This window comes from Lepisosteus oculatus, chromosome 1 (genome assembly GCF_040954835.1).
Source record: "Lepisosteus oculatus isolate fLepOcu1 chromosome 1, fLepOcu1.hap2, whole genome shotgun sequence".
Classification (NCBI taxonomy): domain Eukaryota; kingdom Metazoa; phylum Chordata; class Actinopteri; order Semionotiformes; family Lepisosteidae; genus Lepisosteus; species Lepisosteus oculatus.
Genome location: NC_090696.1, coordinates 65286871 through 65314627, shown reverse-complemented (window position 1 = coordinate 65314627; position 27757 = coordinate 65286871). Strand labels below are relative to the sequence as shown.

Genomic DNA, 27757 nt, shown 5'->3' with positions numbered 1-27757 from the left:
AACTATCCACTCCAAGCAAACCTTGACTGTTGAATTAGACAAATGTCGATCAGCATAATATAAATAATAAACACATACAATTACTCGCCATGTGCCTTCAATTAAATATCCGTGCTCCTTCTACAAAAGGAGCATGTAATTTTCCTAACAGTAACTTTGCACATTTACAGCAGTTGTAAGTGTTCCTTTTGACTTTCAGTATAATGAATTATTTCACTTCAGCACCTTGTAGCTCCCAAAGCAGTGTTTAAATATGAGGCATATGCTTTGAACGGTTAGACAATGTGTGAAAACTGTAATGGAGTGAAATAAAATCCTAATGAATTATATAAAACTATCCTTTAGGATGTGGTTATGTCAAATTTCTTATTTTTATGAATAAATAGCTGGTAAAAGCCCATGGAATTTGGAGTAGTCATTCTCTAAATATTTCCTTCTCACTCCCTCCAAAAATGGCTTTCAGAAAAAAAAATGCAATTTAAGAATCCGTTTCCTTCAAGGGTCTAGGGCCAATGTTTCACATTTATACAATAACAATGCAAGTGCTGAAAAGCAGTGTCACTCCAGGAATCTGGACACACAAAAGAACATACCTGCCTTATCTTGCATACAAAACACTTCAGCACAAGATGCATAACTAACACGAATACTAAGAGATTAGCTGGTGGTGATGCTTATGATTTAGTACCATGCAAAGCCAGTTTGGTCACACACTATGGCTGTATAAGAATATAAGTGGAAAAAATTCACAAGCCACAGAACGTTTTTGTAACCCAAAAAAAATGAATTGTATTTTGCAATTGAACAGAAATGCAAATTGGTTGTTTTAGATAACGTCTCTCTTCTAAATGCATTCCTCAGAAAAAAATAATATTTTAAATAAAACGAGATATTTTAATCAGAGGGAGGCTAGTTCCCAAGTGTCCGAACAGGTGAAGGCCCTCACCCAAGTGTCTTCGAGCTCTGCGACTCCAGTGTCGCCAGGGTGAGCCTGGGTCATGTGACTAGCCGACTGTGACCAGGATTCTCTCAGCCGCGATGCACAGTTGGCTGAGGATGAAGGAGTCTCCCTACACTTACTCATTCTTCCCCTGTGTGTGGTTCCACGGTTTGTAACCAGGAGCTGTGATGCGAACACATCATAATATGTGGCTGTTCGGAAAAAATAAAATAAAAAAAACTTCCAGGAATGTAAAACAGTTTATGCACATTCCGTTCACAGACAAGGATGGATGATTTCAGAGAGGGGGCCTGAAGACCTTCTCTGGTTTTCAAGTCAGTTGCATACATTATAAAAAAGAGGAAAGAAGTAATGAGAAAATTCCGTATTCATTAGGCTTAAAATTCAGGAACATTTCTTTATATTGAAGCTGGAAATATCTGTCCTACTCCTGCCTGGCTTCCAGACCCAGGACATGCTGGAGGAATTATATGGGAATTTTAAAGAATTACGGAGAATCCCGCTGGAGACAGTTACCAGGGAAAGGGAAGTCTTGTCTGCCCTGCCTGTTATCACTGTGACCCTCACCAGGATTAAGAGGGTAGAAAATGAGATGTGACGAATTTGGAAAACGATAACCTAAGTCACGACCAAAAGTGAAGAACACTGTGCCAGTATGCAAAAATCCCTACATCTGAAATTTTAGTTGGTCCCAATGGATAGAACTAGAGGAAAATAAATCAGTTGAAGATTTCATGTGAATAATGTGATTGTCACAGTTTGGGCTTTCTACTTAGCTTACAAAGAAATGAGCTGAGGTGAGGTTTTTATTGTTCAAACACATATTATATACTGTAGCAATTTCATCTACCAAAGAAAGATGAAAAACACACTTTCACTAGTGCCTTTTTACTGGTGGAATTAGAATTTAGAATTGCCAGCATCTGCATAGCACTTTTCATCCAAGATTTTAAGGAACACAGATCTCCCATAGATGAAGCGCAACACCCACCTGGGGGATATCTGGCAGTCTTTACATACCAGCAGCCTCACTACACAGCAGAATAGCAGGACAAGTGAGAAAATACATACTGTAAGCAATAAGTTGGTTTTAGACTGTACATACCCAAGGTGGAATTTAGCTAGAACATTGGGGGTTAGCACACTTTCTCTTTCAAATAGTGTCAACGGATCTTCTTATAACTGGGCAGTCAGCACACTGATCTACTGTCTTACCTGAATGACTGCTCTTCTTACACAGTCTCCCCTGTCTCCATACTGGGGTATACAGTAGTTCTTTCTGGTCCAGAGGGAAAAGTATTGCCTATTGCTCAACCAGTAGTACATACAGCAGCAACCTGGCTTTCCTTCTGCGTGTCCCAGTGTAGTAATGATGAGACCCAAACTTGTGCAACTATTGTGTGATCAGGCTATAGGATAGTAATGCTACTGTGAAGTAGGTTTAAGAGGTAGAAGGAGCAGTAAACAAAACCAAGAACTAACAAAGATAATACATCAGATGAATTTTACTGCATTTATGGAGTGTAGTTGAATCATGCATATCACATCACTCACTTGGTTCTTGGATCTTGGCTTTAAAGGTAATCATTGCTCTATTCCTGATATTTTAAAGTATTTTCTATCAGAATGCACAATTTATAGATTTAAAGCCTTTGTATATTCTTTGTGCAATTCAATTTGAATGACACAAGTTTAGCTTGCTACAATCTATAATGTGAAAAGTGATCAGTCCTTTTTAATGAGATGGTAGTGTCCAAATGACAAAAACAACTAAGTTTAATATATATATATTAAAAGCGAGAACTTGTATTTTTCCAGTAAAAGACTAAAAACAGCTGCATGTGTAACTAAAAACAAAGGAGAAAAAAATAAATTTCATCCATCCATAATATGTTGTGTAATGAAAGGATCAAACAGCCATACTCAAAGCGTTGTTCTTGCCAAAGTATTAAGTCCAGAAAACATTTTAGCTAGTACAGCCTCTTTCCATGTGGCCATTAATACTTAAAACACACAACTCATGCTCGATAATGATGATGTTTAGACAAAAACATTAGAATAAATGGTACTGAAAGCAGGCTTTGTTTAAAATATCCATCATAATTGTGCATTTCTCATGTAAACATCCCTTGTACAAGACTCAAAAGCTATGATACGCCTTATAATGTCATAGCCAGGGTTTTAGCAGAAACCTCATAGCTTCTTCGGTTGCAAGAACCTCTAATGCGATGTAAGGTAAAACCACCATGCAATGCAGACACTGATAATGGAAGCTTTTTCCCCGTCATTAAAAGAAAATCACAACCAAAACACTCCAACTCATCACCTACCACCCCATACCTGGAAATGCTATCAGGCACAAGGCTTGTCACTTTTTTTTTTACAGTGAGCCCCTTTGTTTGTCTTAGCTGTCAGGTAATGTGCCATGATGGTCTGCTCTTTATCGAAAGCATGTCATCTTCCCTGCCTGCAGGCTTTGTAAATCACAGCCAAGCGGCTCCATCCCCATTCCCACAGCATATCCCCGGGATTAGTAATACTCTGGCCGCAATCCAAATGCTGCCTCCTTCTTGTACAAGCTTCATTCTTAAATCTAAAGGGCACAGGGGGCCGACAAAGCAAAGCTCTGCCTGTCTTCTTCCAGAATCCTGCTGCTGTGTGAGATAAAGGGGATTCACATCACACTGCGGGGCCATTGTGTTTCGCATTGTGGGAAGGCAGTAAAGTGATGCTGCTAAGGGAATTGGCTTTTCAGCTATTGCTTTCACTGTGTCTGAAATAATTATACTTACTATTAAAAATATCTAAAAGGATTAAGATATAAACGTGATGGGGCATGTTATTTATCTATTTCTATTTTATGACTCTATACTGTAGGTTGCAGGAGTTCAGGGAAAATAGCTGCAATGAAGGGAAAGGTAGGATAATATGGTAGCACAAATTCTGATGAAAGGCTAATTCTGATGCAGTAGACTGGGAATACTTTTAAAGACTCTATAAGAATGAAATGAAGTATGACAAATATCAGCGCATATCTTAACACAAAGGTTATCAGTTCATACAGGTTCTTGCTAATTACTTCCAAACCTACAACACTAGCTTCCTTTTGAGTGGAACAGTGGATCTCTTCTTTCTCTAGCGAGTGTATTGGGATTCATTTTTACTGTTATTAGATATGACCTGTGGTCTGTTTCGTTAAAATGTTTTTTCTAATATACAGCATTTCTGGTGTCATTAGGGAAAAGGCGATGAAGGCAATTCACAGATGGGTGTTTTGCAGCCAAATTAAAATTAATCCACTGCATTATCTGGACAACAGAAATGTAAAGTTAAAAGGAATTTATTTTAGAGATGGAATACCTCCCCAAAGCCTTACCATATTCTTATAACCTTCACAATTGGTATGAAAGGTCACAGTTTTTTTCTCACAGTCCAATTAAAGAAAGCCGAAATCCAGACAAAGGCTTAAAACCTAAAATGCCCTGAATTGAATCTCTGTGTCAAATTGTCTTTTATGCCTGTCAGGATAATGGACGTAGAGATCCACTGGACATCTGTTTGATTTCAGCTACATAGTACGTGGTACAGAATTCACTCCCCCTTCAAATCAAACAAACTCATTTCCACAGCTCAGACACTAAACAGTGCCCCTTGCATTCCATTCTGTTCAAACCAGGCCCTGTGATATGGGTGTAAGGATGTACTTGAGTCAAAATAAAGAACATATTTCAATACAGATGTAATTGCTAGGCTATGCATTACAATATATTTGATGGTTCTGATGGGCTACTTTGTAAGGCATGATAAGATGTCACTAATGATACAGGAGAGACAACCATATTTTTTCTGTTTATTCATTCCAACACATCTGTAAGATGTGATTCAAAGGTGGATACCCATTGTTACATCAACACCAGTCATAACCCATTAAAGAACCACATTGGTTGTTCTCATCTCACATTGGTTGTGATTTGTTTGGTCTTGCACTCAAATTCTGTTACATTCTTTCCAAATAATTAATCATTTTAAATCAGTGGTTTCCTCAAATAGATTTCAAAACTAGGGAATCATGAAAAACATATTAGGATTGAAAGATGGAGATGTACTATGACAAGGACTCCTGCTAAATTAAAACAAATAACCCTGAGGAGGCACAGAGATATAACAAGGTGGATAAAACACCAAGCAAAAAATTGAGCAGGCCCAAGCACATCCATGTAGTCATGAGACAGTTATGAAAGAGGATACTTATGTTAATGATAACATGCTGTAGGACAACTGGAAAATCCACTTTTCTTCTGAGGGGAATTCAATCATTCACTTTCCCTGTCAATACATTATGATACCCTAGTTTATATAATATAACCTGGCTTAAGGTAGCATTACTATGTTGACAAACTAATATAATTGTATGATTACTATGTCACAGCATTGTTCACATATTTATGCATTATTTAAAGCTTGTAAAATTATTTTTTCAGCACAGAGTTAGAATTCTGCCAGATTTAACTCTATCAATATACTTGTAAATGCTGATAAAACAAACCCAAAACAAGCTAGGAATTTATATTGGGTTTGATCTACAATCCAATGCTTCCATGTTGTGAACGAAAAGTAACAATTAAAAAGATTTTACGAACTTGTTTGTGCTCCACCAGTTACTGCTTACTCAGCTTTGAAAAAAAAGGTGCACAGATAAGGGTGCTTGAACATCTGCAGGTGCAAACCAGAGAAAGAATCTGAGCAGAAATGAATATAGAATGGAATTAACAAAACAAAATGATGAACAAACATTAAGAAAAATTATCTTAAGGATGTTCTAAATATGGATTCATGCATGTTAAATTACATTTCTATTGAAATGCTGAATTGTGACATAACATAACATTTATGTTGATGATAAAAGAAAAGAAGATGAACTGGCAAGCAGAACTGAACCATATTTAGACTGCATTGGTGCCAGGAGTTACCGGGAGTCCAGCCCAGGTTTAAAAATACTTCTTAGGAAGCATATCAATACAATGTGCGTGGAAAATAAGAATGGAAAAAACTACACATTTTTTCAGACCCGTGAGGGGAATAAGATACTTGAGAATATCTTCAGAACCAACCAACATATCCTCAAATAAATAAAAGCTGCTGAACTGGTCTTAGGCACTTCTATCAAAGATGACTGCGATACTAAAATATGCAAAATACAACTTTGAATTAAAAATACAAAATGGATCACACCTTTAAAATAATTCTGGAGCGTGGATTTACTCAGCTTTATGTACCTTTGATTCAGCACTTTAAAAGACCCAATCCTCCAAGCCCTGTCACAATTCCAGAACACCCCCGTTTTTTCACATAAGTGTTGGATTGATCACACAAACTTAGTGCTGAAAGCATCAATGAGCAACAATCTGGTCATGTCAAGCTGAAAATCGTCTATGGAGTAAAAAGAGTGACTAGAGATCACGAATGAAAGATAGAAGAAAAACAATCCCCTCAACTTGAGTTGTTAAAGAAAGAGGCTTCTGACTGACTACTATTTCAAAGGAAAAGATCTTGATTTGCAGTACAGGATCATGTCTATCTTAATTAATTGGATCAATGAGCTAATAGTTACCAAAAATACAATGGATCAAATCTTCTTCTGTAACCTTCTTAAGTTTTGGAAAATACATACAAAATTCATTGAGCCTCTTTCCATGGATAAGTTAATTATGTTTTTAAATGTGGCACACTAAATACACTGTAGGTCAATGTTTATTATTATCTTAAATGATTCATAGACTGTTGGATAACATTTACAACAAGGAATTACCTATTAAAAATGGTTTCTTAAAACTGCACTGCATTAATTGGTTCTTTTTGTTAAGACCTTAGGACTGTTGTTCGACTGTGTTTTAAGTCAAAGTTAACTACATGATGGGATTGCCTGTCTTTTCATTCCTTTTTGTAGTCTCTGCACTGGTTTAGATACCAATTAAAGATAACCACACAAACTACAGTCTAATAATCTCAACTATAATGTATACATTCACCAGAAGCATTATACTGTATAACCATAGAATATAAATTAATTTAAAAAAATACAAATTAAAAAGGAAAATAATTGTCACCTTGCAAATCATGCAGTTTGGGCAACAGGCAGACAGAAAGCAGGTTTACAGTAACCCTGCCTAAGACTACAAAAACAATTCAAGCAAGTATCCCAGGTCAGATTCTCTTTCACATTTGAAAGCCGGTGAAGAAAGGTCCTTCAGCTCTGATATTTGCCAGGTAAGAGATAGCTTGCCCTCTGGCACTGAAAACCTCACGAATAGTGTTGACGGAGACCAGACGTTCTCAAACACAATTGTGCTTGCTTTGCAAATACCACCACTGGAAAAGATGCTTTTGAGCCTTCCTAAGCAAATTTTAAAAAATGATTTACTGCTTATCTTAAATATGACAGAAGTAACCAATATGAAGTTTAAAAACTGTTTATAAAAACATAATTGGTTAAGTGATTAAAAGGCAAAGTTACAATTATGCAATTGAAAGTATTGCTTAATTGCATAGTTATAGGAAACATTCATCTGGATGGAAGCACAAATGACAACACATGTAGCATTTATGTCGTCATGGCGCACATTAAATTAAAGGCCTGTTTCTTATCCTTTGTAATAGAGTACCTTTTAGCAACAAACCCTTCATTATACAATTATTTTCAATTATGAGTTTATAGCTTTAACACCCCCCATTGTAATGTGCAAGCAAATACTTATTATGATATAAACTTTAATCTGCTCTTAATAAAATATTTCCTTAACCTCCTAAACATTGTTCATCTTTATTGATATGGTTATTAAAAATAATGACCTTTCTAAAATGTAACCTCCATTTTGCCCAGCAAGACATCCGATCTTATCTACATGTATGGTATTACTGAAAGTACAAAAAATGCAAAGACTCTCGCAGCATCAATTTGGAAATATTGTGGCAATAAGATTTAAAAATCAATCATAGATGTAGCACATCTCCAGGAGGCCGAAGTCTTTTTGTCCATGGAAAAAGTACTTTTACTTTAACATGAAGGTGAGATAATGAAGATAAGAGTGATAATAAGCTTAAATTGCCCTCCTGGGATGAATAAAGTATTTTAAATTGCATAACAAATATCAGTTTGTCCCAACAACAGTTTGCCTAATTAAGACAAGACAGATGTATTAGGTCACTACAGAGTACTGGAAAATCAAGACAGCAAGAAGAGCAGTTAAGAATAAAAATGTTGTTTGCTATCTTATAGGAAATTTGACTTTGGATTTATTAGAAGAGGGGGCATTCTCTTCAAGTCAAGACTTGACAGACAATGTGTTTTACTTCTTGTTGCACTAGATCTCATAGCTGATATTGGAGACACCTCTGTCAGTATTTGATCAGGTAATTGATACTTACGCAAGGCAGGTATAGCTGGTCATTCCTAGGACTAAACCCATAAAAGGTGTCTGAACACTATTGTTTTTCAATGTCAAACAAAAACCTGAGCAAAGACAGAAAAATGATACCCCAATCCTTCCCCCACTCTTTTGAAAAGTGTCTGAGAACGGCACTTTCTACATCAGTATTCCTGATCATACTGAGGAAGTGGTTTGGAAATTCTGGTCCACAGGAAAGAATAATCACCTACTGTTCTACAGTATCAACACTTCTCAACAGATCTTCAGGTCCCAAGATTTGTTATATTATACTAACTATATAAAGGAGACAAGAAATGCAATTCGCAGGCTGTTAATAAAACTCTTAGAAACGTCTCTCAAGAAAGGGACAATACTGACAGGCAGACAGCATTTTTAAGTTCCACATACAGTAGTGTGTGGACCTGATACAAGTATACAAAATCCTCACTGGCTTTGACAAAGTCAAGTCAGTGAAATTCTTCAGAATCAATAGTGAAATACAAATGAGAAAACACATGTAGAAAATACACTTCCACTGGGGAAATGCATTCAAAAAAGGAGGCACTTTCTTTGCACAAAGGTTTGTGGGAGTAACACAAGCTGCCCATCTATGTTGGTGATGGTGATATGCAGGCTTCTTTCAAAAAATGAGATAGAGTATTTAGATTTTTAGTTGTTCAGAAGCTATTTGATCTACAGTACCTGTGCTAAACGGTTATTGTTTCTAGCCAATTTTATGTTCTGTGTACTAACACTTGCTGCAGCTTTCTTTGGAGGTCTCTCATCCCAGTTCTGATCAGGGCTGGCCTGGCTTAGCTGCTGAGATCTGACTAGATAAGGCTACTGCTGCTATTTTGCCTCAAGTAAAATCTTAACAAGACAGAGAGAGAGAGCTGTGGACCCTACCCACAGAGAAAAAAAGATACCTCCATCTGTCTTAGCTCCAAAACAGAACTCAGACAGCCCCAAGAATTTTATAATGTCTTTCAGCACTTTAGGAGCCAACTCTAGACAAAAACCTTTGAAAAACCCTTAGCTAATTATTCTTTGTAATTTAGAAAAATGTAACTAAGCAACAAGTGACAAACATATAAATACAAATGAACATATCTGCATTTGTTAAATGTCTTCACTTCTTATTTTATCTGAATTAATTTACTGAAATTTAAAATTTTAAAAAAAAGTTTTAAATGTTGGATCCAAACTTCATTTGGCATGCTTCGTTCAAATTTCCTTTGATATACAGCACAGGTTTAAAAAGGACAAAAATGCAGCTATTTACTATTTCTGTAGTCAGGTTCAAATTCCTTTCCTATACAATGATTTGCTATTATTTGCTTTTATGATGTTTAATACAGTGGGGGAGTAATACAATTTTGCAAATGTTTGCGATAGTCTAAATGGCTTGGTCACAGTCCAGCATTGCACTTACCCACTGGACATTTCACTGAAACATCTGTTGTGTTACTGTATGTGTCATGAATCATAATATTTTAATACCTAATGATCTCTGTAAACCAGGCAGCGTGGAGACTTACAGTATTATTAGATCAACAAAAAGATGGTTGTTGGTGAAATGACTGAAGCACCTTATCTGTCAAACTGCTCATTCCTATGGCCTCCAAACATACTTGGATTTGACTCAGCTGGGAAAAGTTGATCAAGTTTAACACAATATTGGCAAAAAAATGTAATTAAAGGATTTGAGAACTAGATAAATGGTACTGGATCCTGAAAACAATGCTTCCAGACCAGAATTTTCCAAGAAGATAAAAATCCAAATCTTTTCAGAAAGAAAATTGAGTGTGAATAGTCCACATTCTAAATTCATGTGTGTTACGGTCATATCGAAGAAATTGTAAGCCACTTTTAATTTGGCCACAGCTTTCACATCTTGTGCCTTGACTTATGCAGATTAAATTGTGGTGTGGGAATGGGAAACAGGAGATACAGTACTAAACTTGAAAAGACATAGGTGCTTATGTAGACACATTAACATTTTGTAGTCAATGTAGGGAAACAAAAAAGTCCAACAAAATGTTAGGATCATTAAATCATGAGATGAGTATGTTAAAATAATACCATGCCCTAGAAAGCCCTCATTTGAAATACAAAATACAATTTTGGCCACCAAAGTATTCAACAGGATATTACTGTTCTGGCTTCAGCCCAGAGAAGAGCAAGAAGATAACATTCCAAGGCCTAAAGGAATGTCCTACAAAAACAGACAGAAATACCTGAATGTTTTCAGTTTTGAACAGAAAACAGGTCCTACAAGTGGACCTGAGTCCAATATTCAAATTCCACAAAGGTATTACCAATGTCAACCCAATGGAAAAAAAACAACAGTAAAAAATATATCTTATAAACCAGAGATTATAAAAATTAAGTGCATTTTAAATTGAGAACAGTTGGCACTTCCTTAGGCAAAGGATTATGGGACTATGGAACAACATAACCAACAATGATGTTGAAGTCAACATCCTATAGCCAGGATATAGCTTCTTTCAAGAAATGGCTGGATGAGATTCTTTGTTCAATTACCTACTACCTACCAAATAGGTAAGATCAACAAATGAACCCCTCTCATTTGTACTTATATTCTTATGGTAAAATGCAGTGGACAAAATTTGTCATGGTTTACATTAAATAAACTGCTAAACCTTTCGATAATGGGTCACAAATGCGACAAGCTGTTAACTTTGAATTATACATTTTAAAATAATTTATATGTTACAGTTAATTTTAACTACTTTTGGTAATAATATACAATACGTCAGTTGCTATTAGGCTTATGAGAAGATATAGCTTTATTAATGCATTTGAGATTATAAGAACTTTAGAAATATTTTTTTTTATCTTCCCTAATCCCAACTACTTTCAATGCATTCAGATGGAAAAATAAAATAATCGAACAGGCTTCTAAGAGGGTTAATGTTTTTTGGGATTTCTTAATCTAAAGAGATCCAAGTCCTGCATATTTCACAGACACTGTTTTCATCTTTGAATAAGGCATATTATGAGTACAGTATGTTGCAGTAAGCAGAGAGGTGAAATGAAAAACGGAATACCCTCCAGTCCTCCCGAGGGTATCCCAACTATAAATAAATAAATTACTGCAAAATTGTCACATACATAATGGACAAATCTGACAGCAAATAGATTGGTAGTCCAGAGGGAAGCCTCCCCAGACAGGAGGTCATGAGGTCAGCACAGCCTCAGACTGCCATCATCAGCCTCTAACACCTTGAGTAGATCGCAGTGCAGATAGCTAGAGATAGTGGAACTAGCCTGAGCTTCACAGGGGAAATAAACTCCCGACTGTCTCTGACCCCTTAACAGATCTGAAATAAATCTTTAAACAGTTATTTTCAGCCAAGGCTAGCACACATTCCCTCCAATGTCCAAAGTGTTCATTTAACACTCACTGCTAGATTTGTCGAAAAACGTTGCCAAAATGTTTTTTATACGGTTTTGACAGCTTAAACCACATAGCAAATGTCAATAACAAATGATAAAGACTTCAAACCTTCAAAAAGCTGATTCATTTATTTTTTCGCTCTACAATACTGAACAAAAATTAAGAAGATAAGGAAATAAAGATCAGAAAGGTGGCCTGAAATAGTTAAGTAAGGAAAGAGACAGGTGTCTTAAAACAGATCAGAGCATGTGGATATTGGCAATTATACATAAGATAAAGATGGATGTGGAAAATGTATCAGATGACCACAAAAAGTTGTATATTAACTTGCTCCAACTTAGAGTGCTGTCTCAGGTCCTAATGAAAACAGCTTTTGGTTTGAGGTATAACACTGCCACCCAGTAAAAAGAATTGTCCAACCAAGCCAGGTGGATGCTGCACATTGGTGGTGGTGGAGGGGAGTCCCCATTACCTGTAAAGCGCTTTGAGTGGAGTGTCCAGAAAAGCGCTATATAAGTGTAAGCAATTATTTTTCTTCTTCTTATTATTATTATAATAAGTCAAAGTCACAGGCTGTATTGTAGTACAAAATGTATCAGCAAAAATAACTTTGGAAAAGAAGAATGTGAGAAACTGGAGCTAGACAGTAATTTAGTATTTAACAGACTGTGCCCAGGACAGAAATTCACCAAAGGACATCAAAGCACTGCCCATAAGCATTTTACTGCTCTATCACACTTTCTGGGAGGATTGTTAAAAGAAAGCTGTTCAGGGAATGAGTTGCTAAAATAACAGAGCTTTACTATCTACTCAATAGTATAGTCATAAACGAAGTGGCAGGGCTCCCAGATATCATGACTCAGTTAATAAAGGTATTTCATTAGTAGGCTGGGTTATATAACTCACTACTTCAGATCAACACAATGGCCTTGCAGACACCGACAGGGATCCATCAAGAAGTGAAAAACAAAAGTGCTGATGGTAGGAAGGTTTGAAGTTGGTTGAGGTTGCTTCATCTTCCCACGCAAAAGTAATGCCATCTGGCTAGCTGGGCACCTATGCATTTGCAGGTTTGTTGTCAGCAAGAACTGCATCAGTCCTCCAGCCCATAGCCTAATGCTCAGCCCAAAAAGAAACAAAATATGAAGAAGTGTGAAATGTCTGAGGTTTAATAAAAAACGTCATAGGTTGGAGAAAAGAACAAGTAAGTGCATTATTAACACAAATTATTGTTCTCTTCTTCTTTGCTCGAGTATGAGGGTGCATTAAATGCATGAAGAATTGAAAATACACTTCTAACTGAAAACAGGTTCATCTGAGAGAAACTGAAGTTGAAGAAACTGATTGTGTTGAGAAGAACAGAACAACTTCGCTATGCACCCTTAAGAATTTAGCTGCTGTATTGGTCAGAAAAACAAAATCTGAAATGGAAAGTCTGGTTTTGCAAAAACTCTCTACTAAATTTTCTTCCTGTAATCATAAAAAAAGTGCTTTAATGGCAATACCATATACAGTAATAGTGTGACAACAGTATCGGGTTTTCATCCCAAATGTGAAACTTCATTCTTAAGGCACATGTGGCCCATGTTGCTCATGAGAACTCCACAACTCTAGTACAATATGCCACATTTAGCTTTTTGAATGCTAAATAATCAAAATCCTAATCTTTTTTACAGACATTTTTCAGCAACTGCAAAACTCTTTGCTTGATGGGTGTAGGCCTGTTGTCAAACAAAAAAGTGCAGAACCAGAGAAAGCTCTACAGCATATGACAAGTAAAAAGCTTTGTAATGTGCACAAAGGGTAACCCATGTGAAATGAGCAAATTCTCTAATCAGGACTGTTTGAAAACAGTACCCACTATATAAAGTAGTACAGAAAAAAAACGTGCAGATTTTCTATTTTAAAATATGCTGTACAATCAAGTGCTTCACATTGATGAGATTTTCAACAAATTAATTTCCCTTTTAAGTAACACCTATTGACTTCAAAAATGTAAAATTAGTAAAATTCTGAAAAACGTTAGCAGAAATAAAGGAAACATTAAAAAACAACTGCCAACATCCAGTTCAGTGTATATAAATGGAAAATATATATATATAAAAATATATAAATGGAGCAGGCCATGTGTTATTATACAATCAACACTGCATCCAGAAATGTAAGTAAAACCCGCACTCTACTTTTGCCTTGGATATGTACTCATATGTTCTCATTTTGAAAGAAAAACACTTATTAGTTCGTACTTTAAGAATTACAGTAATGTGTTTCTTTATTTTCTTATTCTTGTCAAATACTCAATTCTTCAGCTGCATAGTTTGACTATAAATAGCTTTGACAATCAGCTGAGTATTCACATCACTGGCTACCTGTCTTCAGAATGTTCTCATCACGATTAATATATTCTTGCTTGAAAGCTTCTAAACAAACACATTCAAAACTAACAGCAGACAGTTTTCCCTGAAGCACTGCTATTTTGTAGCTCTTTGTGTGCCTTGTTATCACCTCAGTGAAGGCAGAAAGTGTAGACAGATGAAAAACGTTCTCAACGAAACCCTGTACAAACTGACTTACTCTTGTTCTGGCTCTTACTAATTACAAATACAGTACTTGATACATCGAAGAGGAACTTTGCAATACATGGACAGATACACTGCTGGATAAAGACAGCAAAATCATAACAAAAATCCATTAAACCCTTAATTATTTGGTTATATGTTTTTTTTCTACTGTTCGGGTAAAAAAAGAAACAAAAAATATTAACAAGAGTGGAATGTCTGAGGCTTAATAAAAAACTTTACCTTCTCAATACAATAACATGCATACCTTCTAAGCAACATAGGATTTAGCACTCACCATAAGAAACGTAAAAGAATAATGCAATATCATGAAGGGATATAAATACTAATGAATAATTTATAACATTATTTACAATCTTTATTGCTGCACAATTAAAATCTATTCACATAACCACACATTCCAAAACCTAGGTCACTCGTAGACTACAGCAGGTGACATATTACAGAGTTATTCCATGGTTTTGAAAGTAGCCAGAAGGAAAGCCATAGAAATGCAGAGATGGCAGGATAGCAGGATGATGCTAGTTTCTTTAACAGACAGTCAGCAAAGTTCTTTACAGATCATCAATTTGTACACAGTCGAATATGTAAAGTCAGCTATTTGGTAAAAAAAAAACAGCTTGCAGAAAATCACCTTAGTAATTATTAGCCCCCATGCATGTAGTACAGAAACAAGTTTATTTTGTATTTCTTAAATAAAACATGAGCATTTTATTGGAGCTGTAAGCTGGTGACTTATTATACTGCTAACAGCACACAAGAAACGCAAGTCAGTCTGTTTCTTGGTTTCTATTAATGATGTAAACATGCCAGCAGAATGAATTCTCATCTTGTACAGTGTCATAATAAAAGGTTCCAGACAACTTAAGGGTAGGACACATTTCTTAGCATCCATTACCCTGAGGAATGTGAGAGCACAGCATGGAGTAAATGAGAAAATGACACTGTAGATCTACAGTATTACAAACATGAGACTGAGAAATGAATTTGGACCAATAATAGCAAATGTTCTGATTTATGATCCCAACACAGAATCAAATCTCCCAACCAACAATAACACTACAGAAGTTGATTTTGCAGTCAGCCATGAAGCTTCACCACACCTTCAGCAACTATTTTGTTGCATCCATGATTTCTTTCCGTCAGGTAGACAGCATTAAGAAGAAACAGCCAAAATAGCATCAGATGTGGTCTTTAAATAAATGTAATCATCAGCAGGTCACGATAACAAATTGCCAGAGAATCTGGTCCAATAAAAGAGAAATTAATAGAAAATAGCAAAGGTACCAAAATTGGACCCTGAAAAAAACCTCAAGGAAATAAGCTATAATAGATGTGGAACTACAAGTGATTGTTTTGTCCTAAAAATGAAACAATGTTATTTCCCCTCATGAAAGATAATTGTGCCTACAGTATATACTGCATTAGCCTACATGATGTGCAACTCTGCTTAGGATAGCACGCACAAACAGCTACAGTCACAACGCTATACAGCGCTTTCATCCTTAGGGACGTTACAAAATTGCTCACCTTCAGTGGGATTGACAGCTGTTGGAAGGCTGTTCCAATCCAGGGTCCATGAAGGACAAGGATGAGGAGTGAAAACAGCCTCAATGCCACATTCCTGAAGCAAAGAAAATCATGACATTACATTAGATCGTCCACGCCTGTCTCTTGCATTACTTACATTATAGAACTATTTATGTATTTTAAATAGAGATCTTAAATCCTAAACATTTTAAGTACAAAGTACTGCATATACTGTAAGCAGGGTTACACAACTGTCTGCGTTTCCCCCTTGTTTAATTTCTTCATTATCTTGACTTCCAGCTATTCATAAAAAAAACAGCTTGCAGAAAATCACCTTAGTAATTATTAGCCACCATGGATATAGTTCAGAAATATGCTTATTTTGTATTTGTTAAATACAAGATGAGTATTTTAGCAGTCCTATAGGCTGGTGACTTATTATACTGCTAACAACGTACAAGAAAAGCAAGTCAGTCCTTTTTTTTGTTTTTTATTAATGATGTAAACATACCAGCAATTCACCATGAATGATGACATAAGGAGGTTGGTGAGCTGAATGGAGGTATTGTCTCAAAGGAATGTCCAACTAAATGTAGACTTTTAACACAGAAATGTACTGAAAGTGCATGTGCCCTAATAATTATGGCTATTTTAAATCACTTGTTTGAACATGAAGAATGTTTTTGTTCTAATATTATCAAATAAATACATGAAATAAAAAAGAAAAATACATTTTATTGCTTGTATTCTTCACATTAATCTCATGATCACGGATTCAAATTTTTCTTGAATATAAAGCAAAAAGCAAACATTTTTAACTTTTCTGTCCCAATACCTTTGGAGAGCCCAGTACTGTGCTGTACAGTGTACTGCATATAAAAGGACAGACTACAAATCATACTAGCTCATGAAATTTTAGTGCAAAGGCTTGGCATAACAATTACATTGGGTCTACAAAAATATATAAACATTTGCACTACAGATTTATCAGGTCTTCAAGTCTTATATACTGGTGGCATCTTAATTATATGCATATACATATGTAATATATTTATACTGTATAAAGATGCTCAGATGTTTGGTTCTTTATTCTTTTTTTATTCTTATTGGCTAGAGAGAGCAGTCCTTTTAAGGACAGCCCTCCAGGGGGTGTGGTGGCTCTGTGATGGCGGTGCAGTGGCTCTGTGGCTAAGGATCTGCACCTGTGGCTAGAAGATTACTGGTTCATATCCCCCGGCCGGCAGAGGAATCCTACTCTGTTGGGCCCCTGAGGAAGGCCCTTAACCCCATGTGCTCCAGGGGTGCCAGATAAAAGGTAGACCCTGAGCTCTGACCCCAAGCTTCTCTCCCCGTCTGTGTGTCTCATGGAGAGCAAGCTGGGGTATGTGAAAAGACAAATTCCAAACACAAGAAATTATATATGGCTAACAGAGTGATCTTATCTTATTGTGTTATTTCCTGACACACAACGTACTCTATTTTAACATATCCAAACTGAAGTGCTTTCTGCATATTCATCATTTCCAGACATGACTAATGCACAGTACTGTAAATTTTCCTGCCGCAAAACAGGATAGCATGTCACTTTGGGAGCCAAGCTTGATATCTGCTTGGCTCCAGAAGCAGGGTTTGTTTGCACAACAGAAGGCGGCACCAACAACAGGTGCAGCAAAGCCCAGTCTGGAGACACACAAGAACTTGTAATTCCATCTGCAGGACACGGGGAAAAATCACATTTACAAGGTCTCTGTGTTCCTTTTACAACTGTTTTATATGAACTTCTCCCATGCGTGTTCTTTACCCAGCAGGAAATCTTAAATTTATGCCTAGTAGGTGTAAGAAGCACTTTGCCCAGCACAGCAGTTAAGACCATTGGGATGTAATGAGAAGGAATGGATAGTGACTCAAAGCCACAGAACTCCATCACCCCAGCTGTGTCAATTTATCTCAAACCTAAAATTAGCTTTGGATGATAAAGTGCTAGGGACCACCACTTTGGGCTTATAGAATTACTTAGTACAGTACTACACAGTGGAAATTAGGATTGTAGGGGACAGCAAGGATTCTAAGTGAACTATGAAATGGTTCATTATATGACAGGATTTTTTTGTGACTTACACTTTAAGCAAAGTAAGATTTCATAGTAAATTGAACTAGACTGAATGTTAAAGGTGCCAACCTTTGTGGAACAGACAAATGTTGTTGATAAATATCAGAAAATGCCATTCTTTTTCAAAATGCTGCGTGTCACTAGATTGTCTGTTTCAAAGAACATTTTATTACATTACGGTGTGTTGTCCTAGATGAAGGTACACAGCCTCAGGGGTTGAGCTGTGGAGATGTAAATCATTATTTGGCAATAACTATGTAGCTCAGTGATACTACAACTAATCATTTGGAATAACATAGAAAAAAAGAAACAGGAAGGAAAAGAAAAGGGTAAGTATTCATTCTGATGAAAAAAAAATTACGGTATGCCATTCCAAGATAATTTATGGAGACACTATTTGTAAAAACGAACTTTTAAAGTGGAAGTGTGGCATTTAAAAGACAATGAATAGGGTTTTGCAAATCTGCCCAAGGAGGTCTTTATCTCAAAAAAGGCTGTTCAGCATTTCTCTCTACTTTCCACTTTGTCCTAAATTTTCATTATGAACCATGCAATACCACTACAACTTGTTTGTAGCAAATTGTACGTTTGATTTCTCAGAGATGTGGGGGGACTCCATAATACAACCCAACTTCAGTCTCCGAAAGTTGGAGGTTTGGGGAAATAATACACAACACTCAGGAGGAAAATGGCACGACACTGCCCAGCCCCCCCACACCTCTCAAACATTACTGATTCTGGCTTTGAGAAAACAGCAGCAGCAGGTGGATAAAAACAATAGGCAAAGAGGAGCAAAAACCTACAAGCAGATACAGACACTGAAGAATCAATTTAAATCACACAGTGGGACAGTGAAACAAATAACTGCACTGAAAGAAGCATGTAATTCATGAAACATCACGTGGTATACAGTTATTACCATTCAGAAGCTACAAACAAACCCCGGCATTGTGATTATGAAGTTTGATTATTGATTTTTCGGCTTTATCCTAACCGATTTAATCCAATATGGAAGAGGAAGCTGCAGCTCCTGATCAACCAAGAGACTAGAGGATGGTGAGGTGATGAATGCCAGGAAAAAGAGGTCTAGTAGCTTATATCTATACCGTAGAGCTGTTGATTGTCAAAAAAGGTGGCTTGTCCTCCTTTCAAAGTTTAATTTTGAACTACATTTAGGGAACGTGTTCCGTGAACTCAAGAAAACACAATTTAAGAGTCAAAGCTAAAATTACACTGGCTGTGTAGTAAAAATGAAAGAAATGCTCTGCATTTACGGCACAGGACAGAGACCTACTAAGAGGACAAGTACATTAAGTGAGCAGAATCACGCAGCCGTCCTATTAGTGCGAAACTGCAGAAAACAAAAAAAAAACTTTTGTGCTGACAGTTTTACGGACGCTGTGAACATGTTTCAGCAACAACTGCCCCGGCGTGTAAAATCGCCTTAAAAAGCATCTGTGAAACAAAAGGGGAATAAAAAAAAGGAATATTGAATTACTCTGAGTTTGGTCATAGTGGGCCTTGGGCCTCCAATGAAGGGTGCCTGTGCTTTCTCTGCAGGTTCCTGCTCGGGCGGGCAGAGCTCCCGGCTCTCCAAGGCTGGGTGCCACCCTGAGTCCGGGAGGAGAAGGAAGCCGATTCCACAGGTGCCCGCAGCCCTGGCCACACCCGGCACTTCCTGCACACGGCGGTACCACCGCTGCAAAAGAGGGAGCCGTGCCAGCTTATTACTTTCACGGTGGTGGAGGGAAACCTAGAGGAAACCAAAAGGAAAAACAAGAATGCAGATCAGTGATCCATCCAGGCAATTAAACACAGAAAGGCAGGTGGTAAGCCTGGACAGCGAGAACACTCAGCCGGGAGTGAAGACATGGAAACTGGAGGAGGGGGCAGAAATTCAGGGGGGTTTTCCCATGTCACATGCACTTGGATCCAGCTAAGGGAGATATGCTAGACTGACTGTGAAACTCAAAACCATCCCTGACCAACTGACCCCGAAACCCTCATCGTAATAGTTTGCTTCCTTCCCTATCTGAGGGGATGGAGGGTGTAGGTGCTTGTTAAACACTTAGGAGGTAACCCAATCCTCTTGTCCTCAGACGCATCAGGTTCAAAGCTCAGCCTGCCAACAGTCAGCCTAAGGATGGCATGAAGGCATGTGAAAATGGTTACTGGATTTGGCATTTTCACTTTTAACACCATGCTCACATTACCAAAACGATAGAAAGAGAAGTGCGCACAAAAATATGCTAAATGGTGATGCTTTGAAATAAAGAATACAAAAATTAAAAGTTGGATTGGTCTACTACATATTCAGGACAACAAAACATCCTGAGATGACAAGAAAAACACAGTCACAGAGAATGAGCTCTCTCGGTATAATATTAATGGTCATAAGACTGTTGTTCTAGAAGGACTTCATCATTTCAATTAACAACAGAAGACCTACGTTTGAATCCAAGAACTGACAAGAATGCTATTAATTCAACCAGCAGGACCACCATCAAGGAGGACATGGCGGAACTGTCTGTTGCCTCTTCTACAGTACCTTCTGTGAAAAGGGTATAAAGGTACACTATGAAATGCAGACACATCAGAACTGCGATTGGAATGTTGCGCACACTTGGTGTCTGAGATATTTCACCCAATAGCAGAGGTCACGCAGTAGGTCACTTTGAATGAGGCCAGAGTGAGAAAGTCATTGCATGTGCTCTTGACCTGTCAAATGGATGAATGAATGACATCACCTAGTTTAATGACAGCAGTTCTGCAGCTGCCAAGCACTGCTCTGGATGCCCATCAAGCATAACACCATGTGGCAAGAGGGCAACGACAACAGCTAGTTCACAAAAAAAGGCCTTGCTGGAGCCTGTAAGATGTTGCAGAGACAACATGCAGGACCGAAGATATAGTTTAGATATCCAAAGTATGTGCATCTGCCAATGAGGAATTCTAAAGGTTTGAGAGGTTAAGGAAGTTGTTTGGTCTTGTTCACAACAAGGACTGCAACACCCTGATGCAGGTGTCTATCACCTGCTTCCACATAATGGTGAAAGGTAAGAAAATACAATAGGCTTAATGCCCTAAAAGCAGACTTGCAGGATTTCAAATGCTTACACATGCATTTATGCTAGCAAATATATTGGGGAAGATTCTGTACTCGGGGTGGAGGCAACTTCGCACAAACAAAAACTCACTCCCACCGAAGAGAAAAGAAGTATACAAGAGGGTTACTGGCTTTAATAATGGTTCAAAAGCAAAGAAAAGAAAAAAAAACGGAATCTCCTGTTGAACATGTTATGCAGAATTAAGCTAATAAAACTTGGGTTATCACCAACCCCATGAATATGGTCTACCCAGCTTATTCTGATCCATGCTACCACACTCACATCTACCAAACCTGTTCTACTGACCAGCGCTCTTTGGGACACGTATACATTTCATACAGACCTCACATATCAACCCTATGGGACAATCCCAACAATCCAAACAATTTGCAGTAGATAGAGTAGCTCCCTCCACAAAGTCTATGAAGGAACTGGGTTGGTTTCCCTTTTTACCAGCCCCATCATTACCACACGCCTTCAATCATTGTCTCATTCATCTGTACATGTATATAGAACCTATATATGTTCCTCTTTGAGACCTTTTGTTTTACTGTTTTGTTTAAAATCACCCTGTGAATACAGCAAACCACTATGGATTGCTATGATAATCACCATCACACGTTTAAGAACACTAGGAAGGAAGCATCACAAAGGTTATTCAGTGTGACCATACCATTTTTAAGTCTTCTCCAAGACAAGATTCCATTCATGAGATGGATGATAATGCAAAACAGAATTTATCTACATGTTTTATAATTTTCTAATAACAATATCAGGCTTGTGTCCAGAATTGCACACCAACATAAAATGGAAAGATTGAGTAACGATTTTGCACTGACTCCCACACATGAGCTAGGAAAAAAATCAATGAGAAAAAAGTCGCTGAGATGATTTAAATGTGGGACCACATTAGAGAGCTCAGAAGGCAGCAGCATATGTATCTCCAGTTTCACTGTAATACTGCTGTGGGCCCTTTCCCATTTCAAGACCCTAGATACACAAAGGCTTGTTCAGAGCCCTGTGACCATGATATACTAAGCATGTCAAGGTTCCCTTCTTACTCTGCGTACACATTCATGAAATACACCACAATGTTCAGTGGTCCCTTTGCTGGTAACAGAACATGAAGTGTAAGTCATAAAAATCCACCACACACAAATTAGATAAGGGCCCTTACCTCTGGGTGTAATGTGGGTTTCTTTGTCATTTTTTTCTTTTTCTAGCTAAAAGAAATAAAATATTTATTTTCCTGCCCTGTGAGACAGCAGTATAAACCATTTCCTCATACGTGACACTCAGCTGTCAGAACTGTCAAACACAGCGGTTTACGGAAAGAAAGCTTTCACCAGTACCTGTACATGTAATGATATGTTTATTCTAATTTCTCATCAGTTCAAGTGCTTAATACCCTCTTACTTCCCTTCCTTGTCGTGTTGAACATTTTTTCTCCTGTTTGCTTACACAAGAACCGTAAAAATGTTTCGGTACAGTGTTGACAGTGGCCAGCCCACAATTATTCAGTCTTATACAATGTTTTTCAGTCTGCAACACACAACTGAGCAATTCAGTCCCTTCAAACAGTCCTGCATTTGACAAAATGGCATTAGACACAAAGAAACACTCTCAACAGCCAGATGCCTGTAGCTGTCTGGTCTTTAAGGGGACAGTTTAATAGCTTATTTGCCACAAAAAGGCCTCTTTCATTTGTAGATAGACACACTGGGTAATAATTTGTGAATGAGATTATTCGTGTTTGATCATTCAAAATTCTTGGTATGGGACTTATTGAAATGTTTAGGCATATAAAGGGCTTTCACTGTGTCATTGGTGGTGGTGCAGGGCTTGATAGTCTGTTAAGCCTACTTTGGAGTATTTTATCTGCAGAACCTGCAAGATCTTTGAAGTAAAACCTCCGGCACAGTATTAACATTATGGGTTTTGTATCTTCTCAGATCCTTGTTTTAGGGCAGGGTTTATAACAATGCTTTTTATCCTTAGCATTATCCACTTTTATTGTGAAAAGAACCTTTCTTACACAAACAGCAAATCCTGAATCCAGCCGAGACCTACAGGATTTCCGAAACGTTCTTTACATGCAAAACTGGTATCTGTCAGTTTCACAGGGTATTCCCTTTCCAGTACATGGATTTGTATTTAAGAGCTTTTCTTTTTGCTTTTCTTTAGAGGGACCTTTACCATCACATACGGGAAAATAATTCTGTGGTTGCTTAGCAAGAGCGTGACAAAATTAAAGCATTTAAAGCAATGTTTGCATTTACAAGATCTATAATTAACCTTATCACTGCTACATATGAGAATACAATAGCAGTATGTCCTGATAATAATATAATATTACAAAACATTAAAGATGTGAATGGTTAAAGCACATGGTACAATTCTCCAACAAGTCAAAAACACTTCTAGTGGACTTAACATTAATAACGTGCACCTCATGCATTCCACACCTGCAAGGTGGCTGATACTGTACTTTAAAACTGACCATAGTTAATGATTAATTCCCTTCATCTGAATTAACAGGGCACAGAAGGCTAAAGGGTCAAATAAAGTTCTGTTTCTGAAAGAGAATTTTGTGTGCATTGCTTTTGTTCATGTTATATTGGCTGACAGCATGTTTCACTAACCAGCAACAGCACAAACACTGTAGGCTTTATCATTTTTTTTCCCCCAAAGTATTGAGTATTCTGAATTTCTGTTTTGTTCCAACCTGACACTCTGTGGGAGGTTCGAAAAATCCTACTTTTTTTTTTCACTTCCACAATTATATTTGAATGTAAGTTCTGAAATGTAGCTGAATACAAGTTAATGTGTAAGCTAAAGATACATCCACTAACATTTAATTATTTTATTAAAGATTTTTATTGAATTAATAGCATTGGTGAGCCCCCCCCCCCCATATGTAAAACTACAAGTACTTTTTTCACCCACAATAAAGACTCCAAAAAGTTGTGAATAAAACAACTTTTTTTCACTAAGTATAGCACCTGGCCTGTGTTATTCACAATTTCACTGATTTGCATCCTTACCAGAAAGTGGTGCAAACAAGGCAGCAGGACAAGGTCTGTAAGGGTGAAGTACAGCCCCTCTGCAAACACATGCTCTAGGGCGGGCAGCTCAGTGGTCTTGACTCTCCTGATGTTAGAGGGCCCCCTAGTGGCTGACAAAGGTGTATCCTCCACAGACAGCTTGGCCAAGGCAGCCCTCAGCTCCAGCTCTTCCGAGTTCACTGACTCCCGGAATGAAGCAGGCTGGGTGGCAGAGCCTGCCTCTTCCTTCTGCTGCTGCAGTTTCTGCCGGCGGATCTTGTCGTCATTGTGGACCTTAACGGGCTCTTCCAGTTTCTTCTCCAGGCGCAAGATAGCGGCGGGTATCTCTGGATCTGGGCCTGCAGGCTGCCTGAGAAATTCCTCCACAGCTGAGGGGATGTTGAGCTCACAGAGCCGCGTCCATTGACTCACCTAGGCCAGAAATCAACACAGTTATTCCAGTAAATAGAATTCACTAACATTTCCCTCAAGACAGAGATACAGCAGCCCCATGTCCCCTTTTAAAACTATTATCATAATCACTGATGACCTCCCCTACCTATGACAGAAGTAATATAAGGTTTATCCTGGTGATGCAACATAACTACACCATACAAGTAGCAGAAAACAGACCTGTCATTTGTTCCTATAAACTAAATCAATTTCCATTGCAATGTAATAAATTACACTATCTGCATTTTCCATCATATGATTTAATATGATGACTACTGAAAGTCACACACAAAACAGAACAGACTACAAATGCCCCTCTAAAGCACATACCACTAAACAAAAGTATGGTAATAATAGCAGATCATGTCCATGTGAACCTCACAAATATAACCTGAGTGCTTGTTTGTTCTGGGGAGATGGGCGTCGAATGGGGTATACTTGTTCTACTTATATGTGTTCACTGTCATTCTCAGGAGCTATTTGTTCAGCAAGTTATCTTTGTTTAACATAAACCCGTTGTGTAAAATGCACTTTCCCCATCTCAGTTAAAAAAGACTTTTTCGTTTCGAACGTGCAGAAATGATTCAGTGAAGTATAATGAGTGAATACCATACTGCTTAAGATCAGGACTGTTTTTCTTCCCCTATTTATTGATGAACAATAAGCTGAAGTGATATGAGAAACTACCTTCGCTGGAATGGTTAATAAAAATGTAGTAGTAAAAAAAATTATCATCACAAGCAATACACCTACAGTAATTAGATAGTCAACAATACAGTCTAGCATATCTGCATTAATAAACAAGCAAAAGGAAAACAAAAGAATGAGATAACAGACTTACTTCGGCACAGGCTTTGAGGCAGGTCTTTTTGAAGCCCAGCAGGGCCGCTACATCCTTGCGGCTGGGATCTTCCTCGCAAGTCCTCTGAATGATATGTCTCAGCACTACGGCCAGGCCTGCTCGGCAATACCTGCCCTCCTCCTCCAGCACCGCAGGAAGGCAACAGCTTCTCACCAGCGCGGGCAGGTCCTGTTCGGAGACGACGCTGGCGGCCAGGCCCCCCGGCACTCGGTGCCTCCATGACTGCGCCGGGTCAGGCCGAGAAGGAACCAGGAAGACACGGAATAACTTGGAGTCACAGTACGACAGGAGAAAGAGCGTTATGGACGTGTGGAGAGGGAGAATGGCCTCTTCACTCTGGTCAGAAATGTCCAGGTAGAGACACTCTTCTCCCCTTTTTGAATTTGTGTGTTTCATTGCATTGGAGGCACAGCAATATACTCTGTAAAAAGAAAAGAATATTAAATGTTCACATAACAGCACAATAAGTCTGTAGGTACATTTATGTACTTATATTTTTAGCTTTATTAAAGTAGAAATATGGGCTAAACCTTTAGAGTACAGCCTCAATCTGTAAGACTCAATGACGAGATAGTGTGATTCTCAATAATTTTCTATACATACTCTACATACACAGGGTTTAACATTTAATATTCAAGAAGTGTATATGTAACATCTTTGAAACTATGCATAGGAAAAGTCATTGCAATGTGATAGTAAGCGAATGTTTTTCCTTTTATATACAGTAGCACTTTGCAAAACAAAGGATTCCCAAGTGCTTCATATATAGAAGGGGATCCACAGTCCACAACTGAAGAGGTGCACCTCTTTGAATTGGCTTCATTACTTTGTTCTCCTTCCCACTAATAGCTGATGTGTGGTGAGCGTTCTGGTGCACTATGGCTGCCGTCGCATCATCCAGGTGGATGCTGCACATTGGTGGTGGTGGAGGGGAGTCCCCATTACCTGTAAAGCACTTTGAGTGGAGTGTCCAGAAAAGCACTTTATAAGTGTAAGCAATTATTAATTATTATTTTGGGATATGTGGCAGTGCCACTCTACAGCAGATCAGGCATAGAAGTGAGAAATTGATTTCCCTGTTGAATTAATACAGAATTTAGGAAAGCCAAATTGCAGGACACAAGGATTCAAAAAATAACAGCCAAAGTCGTCTTGTGTGACTCTGTGTGTCTTCGTGATCTACTGTTTGGAATCAAGCAGACCATTTTAGAAATCCACCTCCTTTCTGTTAAGCAACTGCAACATCAGCACAACTGCAGACCAGTGCAAAACAGATGTCATGACCATTACAGGAAACGTCATTACACTGTTTCACCCAGGTCTCAGAAACGACACACCTAAAATTTAAAAGGGCACGTTAGTGGACTTATCGCAGGGGCATTCATAATCTGACCATATTACAGAGATTAATGATTAGGACTGATTTACAGAAAATCAGACAAACGTATGCAGGTCTGTTGTTTTGCCTTTACATTAGAAATTTACTATGACCTAAAACCAGATTATCTGACTCCTATTAAAAGCTTAACTCAAATGAGAAGCAGCAATAAAAAGCAGATGAATCTACAGAGCCCCCAGAAGAGAAAGACATGCTGTGACCCACACATACGTTCTGCCCAAGAGAAAAATCAGCGTGTCAATGAAAATATGCTACCGTTAAGATTAGTTCAACTTCACTGCAAATTTTTCATTTTTTAAAGGTGAGGAGTAAAAGATTCAACACCCTTCATGCGAATGCGATCAACATCAAATGTAACTGAACAAGCAGTTTTCAAGACAAGTGCACTAAAATTCTCTCTCTAGCCCAAGTGGACCCTAAGACACTATAACAAATCAGACGTTTAATTAAATTAAAATAGTTAAAATGACAACGACATTTCGTTTCATTTACAACATTTAACTTAAAAGTAAAAACATATCAAGAGGTATTTCTGTAGGGTTTTTATTATACAGATCTTGTACACATGTCTAGCTTTATAAACATGTTGCGCCTAAAAGAAGTTGTTGATGTTTATTATTATTTTACTGTTTGAATCTCTCCCATTCAATTCACCGCTTTTCTTGTTTGTTTTCGCAAGCGTCAAAAACGAAATCAGCTTACTCTACTCACAGCAAGCCTCTGCAGCTACAGTTCTCTTTGCACACAGTCACGCTGTTTCAAACCTTTTCTTCCTTGTGTCACCAAGAAACGTGTCCGTGTAACATCTCACACCCTTAACCGACGGTTGGGAAACGTCATCTTAAATTAAATAGTCGTTAAGTA

General features: G+C 37.8%; 1 protein-coding gene across 4 annotated transcripts in view; it reads right to left on the bottom strand.

Moving 5' to 3' along the window:
• gstcd (glutathione S-transferase, C-terminal domain containing) overlaps positions 1-27693 on the bottom strand; it is a 59762-nt gene extending 32069 nt beyond the window's left edge. For 2 of the 4 annotated variants that reach the window (XM_006630011.3, XM_015345774.2), the window contains exons 1-5: positions 27605-27693; positions 25474-25915; positions 24180-24611; positions 19527-19781; positions 15919-16012 (exon numbers count right to left, since the gene is read on the bottom strand). In XM_006630011.3, coding sequence (XP_006630074.1) covers positions 15919-16012; positions 19527-19781; positions 24180-24611; positions 25474-25890 — 1198 coding nt within the window. In that variant the 5' untranslated portion in view covers positions 25891-25915; positions 27605-27693. Of the gene's footprint in view, positions 1-15918; positions 16013-19526; positions 19782-24179; positions 24612-25473; positions 25916-27547; positions 27567-27595 lie in introns of those variants that run through there. The other 2 variants (XM_015345773.2, XM_069191338.1) reach the window with 2 other exon arrangements.
• Between the last annotated feature and the right edge of the window lie 64 nt (positions 27694-27757).